Here is a 12,191-nt window from a genome sequence, read left to right as displayed (position 1 = left end):
CTTGCTCAGTGGGTTAAGGATCCAGCACTGCTGTGACCTGTGGTGTAGGTCGCAGATGTGGCTCAGATCCGGTATTGCTGTGGCTATGGTGTAGGCTGGCAGCTGTACCTCCAATTAGACCCCTAGCCTGGGAACCTCCATGTGCTGCGGGCATGGCCCTAAAAAAAAAAAGCAAAAAACAAAAAACAAACAAAAAAAAAAGATACAACAATCCAAAACCTATGGGATTCAGCAAAAACCGTTTTAAGAGAGAAGTTTATATTAATACAAGCCTACCTCAGGAAATAAGAAAAATCTCAAATAAACAACCTAACTTTACAACTAAAGCAACTAAAGAAGAACAGACAAAACACAAAGTTAGTAAAAGGAAAGAAAACATGAAGATCAAAAAAATGAAATAGAAACAAAGAAAACCATAGAAAAGATCAATTAAGCTAAAAGCTGGTTCTCTGAAAAGATCAACAAAATTAATAAATCCTTGGCCAGACTCATCAAGAAAAAGAGAGGCTTCAAACCGATAAAATTATAAATGAAAAAGGAGAAGGTACAACGCACATCACAGAAATACTAGGGATCATAAGAGACTACTACAAGCAACTATATGGCAATAAAATGGACAGCCTAAAAGAAATGGACAAATTCTTAGAAAAGTACAAACTTCCAAAATGAAACCAAGAGGAAACAGAAAAAATGAATGGACCAATCAGAAGCACTAAAATTAAAAAGTGTGATTTAAAAAGTCTCAGACCAGATGGCTTCACAGGCAAATTCTGTTTTTTTGTTTTTTTTTTTTAATATTTTGAGTGCTTTTTAATTACCAACTATAATCTGTAATTACTGTAGATTACTATTTTGTTATTACTTAATGGATTTTATTACATTTATAGGTGTACAACAATCACCACAACCAAATTTTACAGCACACAGGCAAATTCTATCAAAAATGTAGAGAAGAGGAGTTCCCATTATGGTGCAGTGGAAACAAATCTGACTAGTAACCATGAGGTTGCAGGTCTGATCTCTGGCCTTGCTCAGTGGGTTAAGGATCCTCTGTGGCTGTGGCTGTGGTATAGGCCAGCAAGTATAGCTCAGATTTGACTCCTAGCCTGGGAACCTCCATATGCTGCAGGAACAGCCCTAAAAAAAGAAAAAAACAAACAAACAAAAAAAAAACAATTGGAGAAGAGTTAAAATCATACCCTTCTGAAACTATTCCTTCCAAAAACCTGCAGAGGAAGGAACACTCCCAAACTCATTCTATGAGGCCACCATCACCCAGATACCAAAACCAGACAAAGCACAAAAAGAGAAAATTAAGGTCATTATCCCTGATGAACATAGATGCAAAAATCCTCAACAAAATACTAGCAAACTGAATCGAGCAATACATTAAAAGGATCATATGCCTGATCAAGTGGGATTTATCCCAGGAGTTCCTGTCATGGCTCAGCTGGTTATGAACCCAACCAGTATCCATGATGATGAGAGTTTGATCCCTGGCCTTGCTCAGTGAATTAAGGATCTGGCGTTACGTCGCAGATGTGGCTCAGATCCTGCATTGCTGTGGCTGTGGCACAAGTCAGCAGTTCAGCTCCAATTCAACTCCTAACCTGGGAACGTCCATATGCTGCAGGTACAGCCCTAACCCCTGCCCCCCGCAAAAGTGGGATTTATCCCAGGGATGCAAGGATTTTTCAATATCCGCAATTGATCAGTGTGATACACCATATTAACAAACTGAAGAATAAAAACTATATGATCCTCTCAATGGATGCAGAAAAAAACTTTTGACAATATTCAAGAAATACCCATTTCTGATAAAAAAAAAAAAAACCTCCAGAAAGTGGGCATACAGGTAACCTACCTCAACATAATAAAGGCCTTATATGACAAACCCACAGCTAACATTCTCAGTGGTGAAAAGCTGAAAGAATTCCCACACAGATCAGGAACAAGACAAGGATGTCCACTCACGCCACTTCTATTCAACATAGTTTTGGAAATTCTAGCCATGGTAATCAGAAAAGACAAAGAAATAAAAGGAAGAAGTAAAACTATCACTGTTTGCAGATGACATGATACTATACCTAGAAAATCCTAAAGATGCTACCAGGAAACTATTAGAGCTCATCAATGAATCTGGTAAAGTTGCAGGATACAAAATTAACACACAGAAATCAACGGCATTTCTATATACTAATAATGAAATATCAGAAAGAGAAATTAGGGGAACAATCCCATTTACCATCGCATCAAAAAAAATAAAATATCTAGGAGTAAATCTACCTACAAAAGAACTGTACTCTGAAAAATATAAGACACTGATGAAAGAAATCAAAGATGAAACAAATAGATGGAAAGATATACCATGCTCTTGGATTGGAAGAATCAATATTATCAAAATGACTATACTATCCAAAGCAATCTACAGATTTAATGCAACCCCTGTCAAATTACCAATGGCATTTTTCACAGAACTAGAACAAAATATGTTAAAGTTTGTTTAGAAGCACAAAAGCAATCCTGAGAAAGAAAAATGGAGCTGGAAGAATCATGCTCCCTGACTTTTGATGACTTGAGCTTTGTAGTATAGTCCAAATAGTATGGTACTATCACAAAAACAGAAATATAGATCAATGGAACAGAACAGAAAGCCCAGAATTAAACTCGCACACCTACGGTCAACTAATCTATGACAAAGGAGGCAAGAACATACAATGGAGAAAAGGCAGTCCCTTCAATAAATGGTGCTGGGAAAACTGGATGGCTATGTGTAAAAGAATAAAATTAGAATACTCTCTAACACCATACACAAAAACAAACTCAAAATGGATTAAAGACCTAAATATAAGACTGGATACTATAAAACTCTTAGAAGAAAACACAGACTGAACATTCTCCGACATAAACCACAGCAATATCTTCTCAGATCCACCTCTTAGAGTAATGACAATAAAAACAAAAATAAACAAATGGGACCTAATTAAACTTAAAAGTTTTTGCACAGCAAAGGAAACACTAAACAAAATGAAAAGACAACCCCAAGAATGGGAGAAAATATTTGCAAATGAAGTGACTGACAATGGATTATCTCCAAAATATATAAATACCTCCTGCAGCTCAATATCAAAAAAAAAAAAAACAAACAAACAACCCCATCAAAAAATGGGCAGAAGATCTAAATTGATCATTTAGAAGATCATTTCTCCAAAGAGGACATACAGATGGCGAAAAAAAAAAAAAAAAAAAACACACATGAAAAGATGCTCAACATCACTAATTATTAGAGAAAGGCAAACCAAAGCTATTATGAGGTACCATCTAATATCAGCCAGAATGGCCATTATCAAAAAGTCTACAAACAATAAATGTTGGAGAGGATGTGGAGAAAAAGGAACCCTCCTACACTGTTGGTTGGAATATAAATTGGTGCAACCACAATGGAAAACAGTATGGACATTCATCGAAAAACAAAAAATAGGGAGTTTCCACCGTGGCGCAGTGGTTAACAAATCTGATTAGGAACCATGAGGTTGCGGGTTCGGTCCCTGGCCTCACTCAGTGGGTTATGGATCCGGCATTGCCATGAGCTGTGGTGTAGGTTGCAGATGCGGCTTGGTTCTGGCGTTGCTGTGGCTCTGGCGTAGGCTGGCAGCTACAGCTCTGATTGGACCCTAGCCTGGGAACCTCCATATGCTGCAGGAGCGGCCCTAGAAAAGACAAAAACAAAACAAAACAAAACAAAACAAAAATAGAATTACCATTTGATCCAGCAATCCCGCTCCTGGGCATCTATCCAGAGAAAATCATGACTCAAAAAGAACCACGTACCCTAATGTTCACTGCAGCGCTATATGCAATAGCCAAGACATGTAAGCAATCTAAATGTCCATCCCCAGAGAAGTGAATAAAGAAAATGTCGTAACATATATACAATGGAATATTACTCAGCCATAAAAAAGAATGAAATAATGGCATTTGCAACAACATGGATGGACCTAGAAATTATGCTAAGTGCAGTCAGTGAGACACAAACATCACATGCTATCACTTATATGTGGATTCTAAAAAAATGGATACAAACAACTTATTTGCAGAATGAAATGGACTCATAGACTTTGAAAAACTTATGATTATCAAAGGGGACAGGCTGTCAGGGAGGGAAGACTGGGTGTTCAGGATGGAAATGTTCTAATATTAGGTTGTGATGATGGTTGTACAATTATAAATATAATTCATTGAATTAAAAAAAAACAAAGTCAAGGAAATCACAGAATAGAATGGAAAGTTAAAGTTATAAACGAGATAAGAAAAAAACAGGGTCATTTCATGAAGCCCAACATTTTCCAAATATGACTATCAAAAAGAGAAATAGTAGGAGTTCCTGCTATGGGACAATGGGTTAAGAATCTGATTGCAGTAGCTCAGGTTGCTGCAAGGCATGAGTTCATTCCCTGGCGTGGTGCAGTGAGTTGAGTTGAAGAGATCCGTTGTTGCTATGTCTGCAGCTAAGGCTCAGATTCAATCCCATATGCCTTGGATGCAGCCATAAGGGAGAAAAAAAAAAAAAAAAGGAAAGACAAAAGAGAAACAATAAAGAAGAAAGTATCAAAGAAACAATGGAAATTCTAAAGGGCCCAGTTCAATAGGTATGAAAAGGCCAACATCAAGTCACATCACTGTGAAATTTAAGAACAGAGCTAAAGATATTTTTAAAAACCTCAATTAAAAAAAATAATAAAAACCTGTTATTTAAAACAAAGGAACAGAAATTGGAATAAGCATAAATCTTCTCAAAAGGAATAGCAGCAGTGATGTCAGCAAAAACAGTGGAGAAAGGAGCTGCAAAAAGCCCCAGTAATTTGGGGAGCATTTACTCAAGAAAAACAACAAGGAGTTCCCATCAGGGGCTCAGTGGTAACAAACCTGACTAGTATCCATGAGGACATGGGTTCCTTAGCCTCACTCAGTGAGCTAAGGATCTAGCATTGCTGTGAGCTGTGGTGTAGGCCAGCAACTACAGCTCTGATTTGACCCCTAGCCTGGGGACTTCTATATGCCACAGGTGTGGCCTTAAAAAAGAAAAAAAAAAGAGAAAGAAGATGACGACGATGAGTTTTATGGTATTTTAACTTGGCTTATTCCCACTTCCCATCCCCACTCTCAACTCATAATCAGAGTGAAACCAGGAGCCTGGCAGCCACTGGGAAGACTGTCTCTCTGGCCTGATTCGGAGCTCCCCAGTGCAAAAAGTTTTTCATGCACCCATTCCCAATCCTCAGAAGCACCTGTCAAAAACAATTAGAGGTAACTGATTCATCTAAGGGCTGCCTGAGGCAGTGTATGACAGTTAAGACAAACAATAGGCTACCCAAAAAAGCTTCATAGGAAAAGCGAAGGGAAAAGATGTCCATAGGGGTTTAGAAAAGCTCAAATATATCCTGGGAGTCTAAAAGGTCATATTCATGTCCAAGGCTATGTTCAGGAAAGACACAGGAGAGTCCTAAGCTTTCACCTCTGACCGGCCTTGAGGTTCTGTATAAGGAGAACCTGAAGATTAAGTCAGAGTTATCAACTGCCTGGCTAAGAACCCAAAGGTATGCCTCAATATGCAAGACTACCTTGACAAAGACTGGGAGAAAGCATTTAAGGAAATTTCAATCCAAACTTTAGTTGAGTACTAAGCAAAAAGCATGCACAACAAAGAAGACAGACTTTACAGAATTGGTTTAGTCAGTAAACAAACAATGACTAACTTTAGGTCATTAGTAATTAGTTACTAAACAAACAATGATCAACTTTAGGGTGCAGGGAAATATTTGATCTTCAGAGTTGTTGCATTACATTATTTCAAATATCTGATTTTCAAGAGACATTATTAGCTGTACAGTAAAAGAAGAAAGTATGGTTCATACACAGGGTAAAAAAGGAATCAGTAGAGACTATACCTAAGGAAACTCATGGTCACTAAAAACAAAGACTTTAAATCAGCTATTTTAAATATGTCCAGAGAATTAAAAGGAAACCATTTCTAAAGAACTAAAGTATAAGGATGACATCAATAAATATTTAAACAGCATAAAAAGCACAGAAATTATATGAGATAACTAGATAGAAATTCTAGAGTTGAGAAGTACAATAACTGAAACAAAAATTTCATTAGAAAGGTTCAACAGCAGATGTAAACACATATAAGAAAAAACCAGCAATGATGAAAACAAGTCACCTGAAATTGCCTAGTCTGAGAAACAAATGAACAAAGCATCAAAGACCTGTGGGACTCCATCAAGTGTACCAACATGCACATATGGGAATTCCAGGAGGAAAGAGAGAAAGGGACACAAAGAATATTTGAAGAAATGAGAGCTGAAACTTCCCAATTTTGATGAAAAAGATGAAGCTCTTTAAACTCCAAGATAATAAAATCAAACAGTCCACACCTGGACAGATCATAATCGAACTGTCCAAAGCCAAGAGGACAAAATCTTAAAGTAGCAAGAAAAGTGACCCATCACATACAAAGGATCCTAGCAAAATTAACAGCTGGTTTCTCATCAGAAACCACAAAACCAAAAGGCAGGAGAATTAATGTATTCAAAGACAATACGTTATTGAAAGAAAAAGACCATCAATCAGAATTCCACAGCCAGCAAAATTATCCCTCAAAAATGAAGGATAAATTGAGACATTCTTAAATAAGCAAAAACTGAGAGTTTGTCATTGGTAAACCTCACATAACATGAAATACTAAAAGGAATCCTTCAGCCGGAAATGAAAGAATATGGGACCAAACCCATTTGAATAAATAAAGAGCACCAGGAAAAGTAACCACATAGGTAAACATAAAAGAGAGCTTAAGTGTATCTTTGTTCATAACTTTTCTCTCCTATGTTATTTAAAAGACAATTACAGAGGACTGTAACTATAAATCTATAGAGATGGGCATCCAATGTATAAAGATGCATATTAAATGACAATAACAATACACAGGATGGTAAGCAGGAGGGAACAGATTATATATAGGATCAATGTCTGTATACTACTGAAATGAAGTATGTATTAATCTGAACTAGACTGATATAATTAAAGATGTTAATTGTAATCCCAAAACAACCACTAAAAAAATAACTCAAAAAACATATTAAAAAATTAAAAAGAAGGAAATTAAAATGATATACTAGGAATTATCATTTTAACAACAAAAAAGGCAGCAGTAATGGTGAAATAAAGGATCAAAAAAGACATAAGATATATAGAAAACAAATGACAAAATGGCAAACAAATTCTACATTAACAGTAATATTAAATGTAACTGTCTTGAACTTGCCAATTAAAAGGTGGACCTTGGCAGAATTGATAAATGTATAAATATGTATGACTGGGTCACTTTGCTGTACAGCAGAAATAGGCACAACATTGTAAATCAACTATAATAAAAAAAATTTTTAAATAAAAATCACACAAACACAAAAACATGATCAAACTACATGCAGTTCATAAGACACACTTTCGATTCAAAGACACAAATAGGCTGAAAGTAAAATTTTGGAAAAAAATACACCATAAAAACAGAAACCAAGAGTTGGGATGATTATACTCATTTCAGACAAAATACACTTTAAGACAAAAACTGTTACATAGAGACAAAGAAGGACACTTTACAATGATAAAAGGTCAATATATGAAGAAGATAAAAAAACTATAAACATATAAAAACTGAATTCTAAAATATATGAAGCAAAAATTGACAGAATTTGAAGGGAGAAGTAGACAATTCGACACTATTAGTTGGAAATGTCAATATCCCACTTTTCAATGAGTATCACAAGTAGACAGAAGATCAACACGTAGGCAGAAGATTTTTCTTTTTTCTTTTTTTTTTTTTGGTGGGGGAGGGGGGTGCAGAGGGAGTAGATTTTAACAACACTAAACCAACTAGGCCCAACAGCTATATATAGAACACTACATCCAACAACAACAGAATGCACATTTTTTTCTCAAGTACACATGGGACATTCTCCAGGATAAACTATGTTAGGCCATAAAACAGTCTCAGTAAATGTAAAAGGACTAAAATCATACAAACTTTATTTCTGGCCACAATGGGATACAACTGGAAATCAATCTACAACACAAAATGTGAAGAATTAATATATGGAAATTAAACAACATACTCCTAAATAATGAGTTAAAGAAGAAATCATGAGGAAATTAGAAAATACTTTGAGACGAATGAAAACAAAAACGTGACATAAAAAAATTTATGGGATACAGGAGTTCCTGTTGTGGCTCAACAGAAATGAACAAAAGATCAGGAAAAACACAAGGACACCACTTCTCAACATTGTACTGGAGGTTCTAACCACACCAACTATGCAAGGGAAAAAAAATCCAGATTATAAAGGAAGAAATATAATTATCTCTAATTGTAGATGATATGAGCTTGTGTATAGAAAATCCTAAGTAGTTCACAAAAACATTATGAGAACTAATAAATGAGTTTGGCAAAGTAGCACGATACAAGATCAATATACACAAGTCAATTATATTCCTATATAATATACAATCCAAAAATGAAATTAAGAAAACAGTTCCATTTATGATAGCCCTCAAAAGGGTGAAATACTTAGGAATAAACTTAGTAAGTCTAAGACTTATACACTGAAAATCAAAAACATTATTGAAAGAAATTAAAGAAGACCTAAATAAGTATAAAGACATCCAGTTGTTCATGAACTGGAAGACTTAATTGAGCTAAACATTGAACATGAACCCCATCAAAATTCAAGCTGGTGGGTTTTTTTTTTACAAAAATTGACATGCTGATACTAAAATTTTTATGAAAATGCAAGGAACCTACAATAGCCAAAACAACCTTGAAAAAGAACAGAGTTGGAGAACTCACATCTACCAATTTCAATATTGACAACAAAGATATGCTTAAGGAGAGATATATAGACTAGGGGAACAGAGTTGAGAATCCAGAAATAAACATGTGTATTTATAAGCAATTAATTTTTGGAAGAGGTGACAATGGAGAAAGAATAGTCTTCTCACAAATGGTACTGGGACAACTGTATATCTACATGCAAAAGAATGAAACTGGATCCCTACTTTAAACCATTTATAAAAATTAATTCACAATTGATCAAAGACCTAAATGTAATAACTATAACTATAAAATTCTTAGAAACACAGGCCTACATTTTTGAGATTTTGGATTAGGTAATGGTTTCTTAGATGTGACACCGAAAAGCACAAGCAATAAAAGAAAAAAAAAATAAGTAACTGGAATTCATCAAAATCAAAACCTTTGTGTTTTAAAGGATACTATCAAGAAAGTGAAAAATAAGCCACAGAATGGGAGAACACTGGCAAATCATGTATCTCATCAAGGACTAGTATCTACAATAGAAAACAAATAGAACTCTTATAACTCAACAATAAAAAGACAACCCATTTAAAAACTAAACCTAGGATCTTAATGGACAATTTTTCAAAGATATACAATGAGGTATCACACCCATCAGAATGGCTACGATCAAATAACAAGTTTGGTAAGGATGTGGAAAAACAAGAAAATTCATTCATTGTTGATGGAAATGAAAAATGGTACTGTCACCAAAAAGAGTTTGGCAGCTCCTCAAAAATTAAACAAAGTTACCTATAAGCAATTCAACTCAGAGGTATACACATAAGAGAACTAAAAACTGATGTTCAAATACAGACTTGTATATAAATGGTATTATTCATAATAACCAAAAAATCAAAACAACCCAAAAAAATAAAATGACAGCAGTCTAAAAAGCAAAAATTACATACTATTTATATAATACTGAAAATACCCAAATATTTTAGACTTTACTTAGCAAAGTAAATATTAAAGTGGACATCTATGATTCTGCTAGAACATGTCTCCAGGATTTATTTCAACTTCAATCGGCTGGACAAGGGACCAGAATAGAAACAGACTCAAGGGAAAATTCTATAACCTGCCAGACAAATGAAGCAATGTGATTATTTTCTATTAGGAACAGGATTTCTTTCTCCTAAGAATAAGTTATGTCCTCAAGAAAGTATGTGCATGCCTATACAGCCATTAAAAAAAACCACAGGGAGTTCCCTTTGTGGCTCAGCGGTTAACGAACTTGACTAGGATTCATGAGGATGCGAGTGTGATCCCAGGCCTTGCTCAATGGGTTAAAGATCCAGCGCTGCTGTGAGCTGTGGTGTCAGTCAAAGATGCAACTCGAATCCCTTGTGGCTGTGGCTGTGGTGTAGGCCAGCAGCTGTAGCTCTGATTTGACCCCTAGCCTGGGAACTTCCATATGCCACAGGCGCAGCCCTAAAAAACAAAAACAAAAAAACAAACACAAACAGCATTTACCTTCACAGTCAAATCCTCATTACCCAGTGTGACGTGGACTTGAATAGGCGGGTAAACCCCTTTGTCAGCGTGGTGCTCCATCGTTGCTCTCATTGCATTCTGAAATATATTAAGGTTACATTAAAAACACAACTTTAAAGAAAGAAACTAATTATAATTTTCAACTACATATGCACTACTTGAAATTTTTTGAAAATTTAACTCAATGGAAATACGCTAAAGCATCATAATTCTTATAACCATATTTAAAGAATTTCTTTCCAAAATCAGTTTTGGAGGTCTTGGTAGATAAAGATCCCAACTAAATTCTGCATATTTTCCAAAACCAGACATCTCAACTTTTAACTAGTTTACATTAAAGCAGAAAATTATATCCAAATATTTTTATAACTTGGTAGATAATGGGAAAATCTTATTTTTGAACAGTTTTGTCTCTAAGAGCTACTTTGTTATAAATTGCTTAAAAATTTTTTTTTGGATAGTATTGATAGCAAGTCTTATTACGATGCAGAAATGAACCCAATTTACCATTAGTTTGAAACCAGAATATTTACACTGTAAAACTATCTTGAGCAATTTCTAAAGGATACAGGGTACACAGTGCCAACTTATCATAAGCACTAAGTGATAATCTGACATGTATGCAGCATTGCAATAGAAACTACTAGACTAGATACAGTTAAAAAGGCACAAGACAGGACTGAACTTGGAAATAAGAGTGTGTGGCCCTGGCATGTTGGCACACCAGTTGGAACTAAGTCCCATGAGAAAGAGACTGTCATCTCTACCAAAGGCCATTTAAGCTCAGCTTTCAAAAGGAAGCCTTTATTATTGACATTATGTAAAATCTGTTCTATAATATGGTACTATTTCTTTTATTAAGCATCATGGGGAACAAGATCATCATGGGACTGAAATTTCAGGGGAAAAAATTACTTTTAATCATTTAAGTGCCAATCCTTTATTTATTTAACCACTTTGGTAGGAAGATTTTTGTAAAGTATTAGCTATGTTCTTCGGAAAAAGAGCCAGATCTTCTGTGTTGCAATGTATTTTTCTTTTTCATTGTGAGGCTGAAAGCCACCTCTTCTCTCCTCTACCTGCTGCTGGCTGAAGACATGGTAACCACAATGGGCAAGACTATGGGCTTGATGTGGGGCAGTCGCTTCAGCCACAGGAAGCTGTACCACGCCTCATCACTCACTTTACTGTCGACTGGCAAGTATCTGTGATCTGCTAATGAGAGAAAATGTACTCTCGACATGACTAGCAAATTTTATTTAGTTTTCAAAATTTTTGTAAAGAGCAAATATAATACTAGAAGTCCTATAAGTCAATATAAATGACTTTCTCAAAAAAAAAAAAGCATATAACAGTGGGACTGTGGTCCTTTAAGGATGGGCAGTTGAGAATCATTCTTCTAAATATTTTGTTTTGTAAAAACAAAGTTAATAAAACTTTACTGAGCACCTATAATGTGCTGCCATTGTACTGAACATGGAGTATGTTACTCTCAAGCTTTGCAATAACCTGAACAGTATTATCCTCATTTTACAGAGGAGGAAATTGAGGCTCATAAAGGTTGAGTGACTCGCCAAGGTCACACACATATTATTAAGTAGCAGAACTGGAACTCAATCCCAGGTCTCTGTGACTGCCAGGTCTGAGCTTACCACTACACTGAAGGGCCCATTAGTGTTGACAAGAAGCTGATCTGCAGTGATGTGACATGACACTGAACACGAAATGACATCCTTTCATGCAACTGAGGAAGACCCGATAGAGTAGTTAACTTTCAGAGCAG

At 35.5% G+C, this 12,191-nt stretch overlaps 1 protein-coding gene and 1 long non-coding RNA gene across 10 annotated transcripts in view; one reads left to right on the top strand and one right to left on the bottom strand.

Moving 5' to 3' along the window:
* The window catches only part of PDK1 (pyruvate dehydrogenase kinase 1), a 42,465-nt gene that overhangs the window by 19,908 nt on the left and 10,366 nt on the right, over positions 1 to 12,191 (bottom strand). For all 4 annotated transcript variants that reach the window (XR_014828749.1, XR_014828750.1, NM_001159608.1 and 1 more), the window contains one exon: positions 10,388 to 10,486. Coding sequence is in view for 2 of the 4 variants with exons in the window: in NM_001159608.1 (NP_001153080.1) it covers positions 10,388 to 10,486 (99 nt within the window). In the remaining 2 variants the exon portion in view is untranslated. The remainder of the gene's footprint in view (positions 1 to 10,387; positions 10,487 to 12,191) is intronic.
* The window catches only part of LOC106508120 (uncharacterized), a 34,321-nt gene that overhangs the window by 14,594 nt on the left and 7,536 nt on the right, over positions 1 to 12,191 (top strand). For 4 of the 6 annotated variants that reach the window (XR_014829569.1, XR_014829574.1, XR_014829573.1 and 1 more), the window contains one exon: positions 11,460 to 11,752. This is a non-coding gene — a long non-coding RNA (uncharacterized LOC106508120). Of the gene's footprint in view, positions 1 to 11,459; positions 11,753 to 12,191 lie in introns of those variants that run through there. The other 2 variants (XR_014829571.1, XR_014829575.1) reach the window with 1 other exon arrangement.

This window comes from Sus scrofa, chromosome 15 (assembly GCF_054392235.1).
Source record: "Sus scrofa isolate SSC_HxYL_T2T_F1_AM1 chromosome 15, Sscrofa_HxYL_maternal_Yorkshire_Landrace_v2.0, whole genome shotgun sequence".
NCBI classification, from domain to species: domain Eukaryota; kingdom Metazoa; phylum Chordata; class Mammalia; order Artiodactyla; family Suidae; genus Sus; species Sus scrofa.
This window is presented reverse-complemented; position numbering and strand designations above follow the sequence as displayed.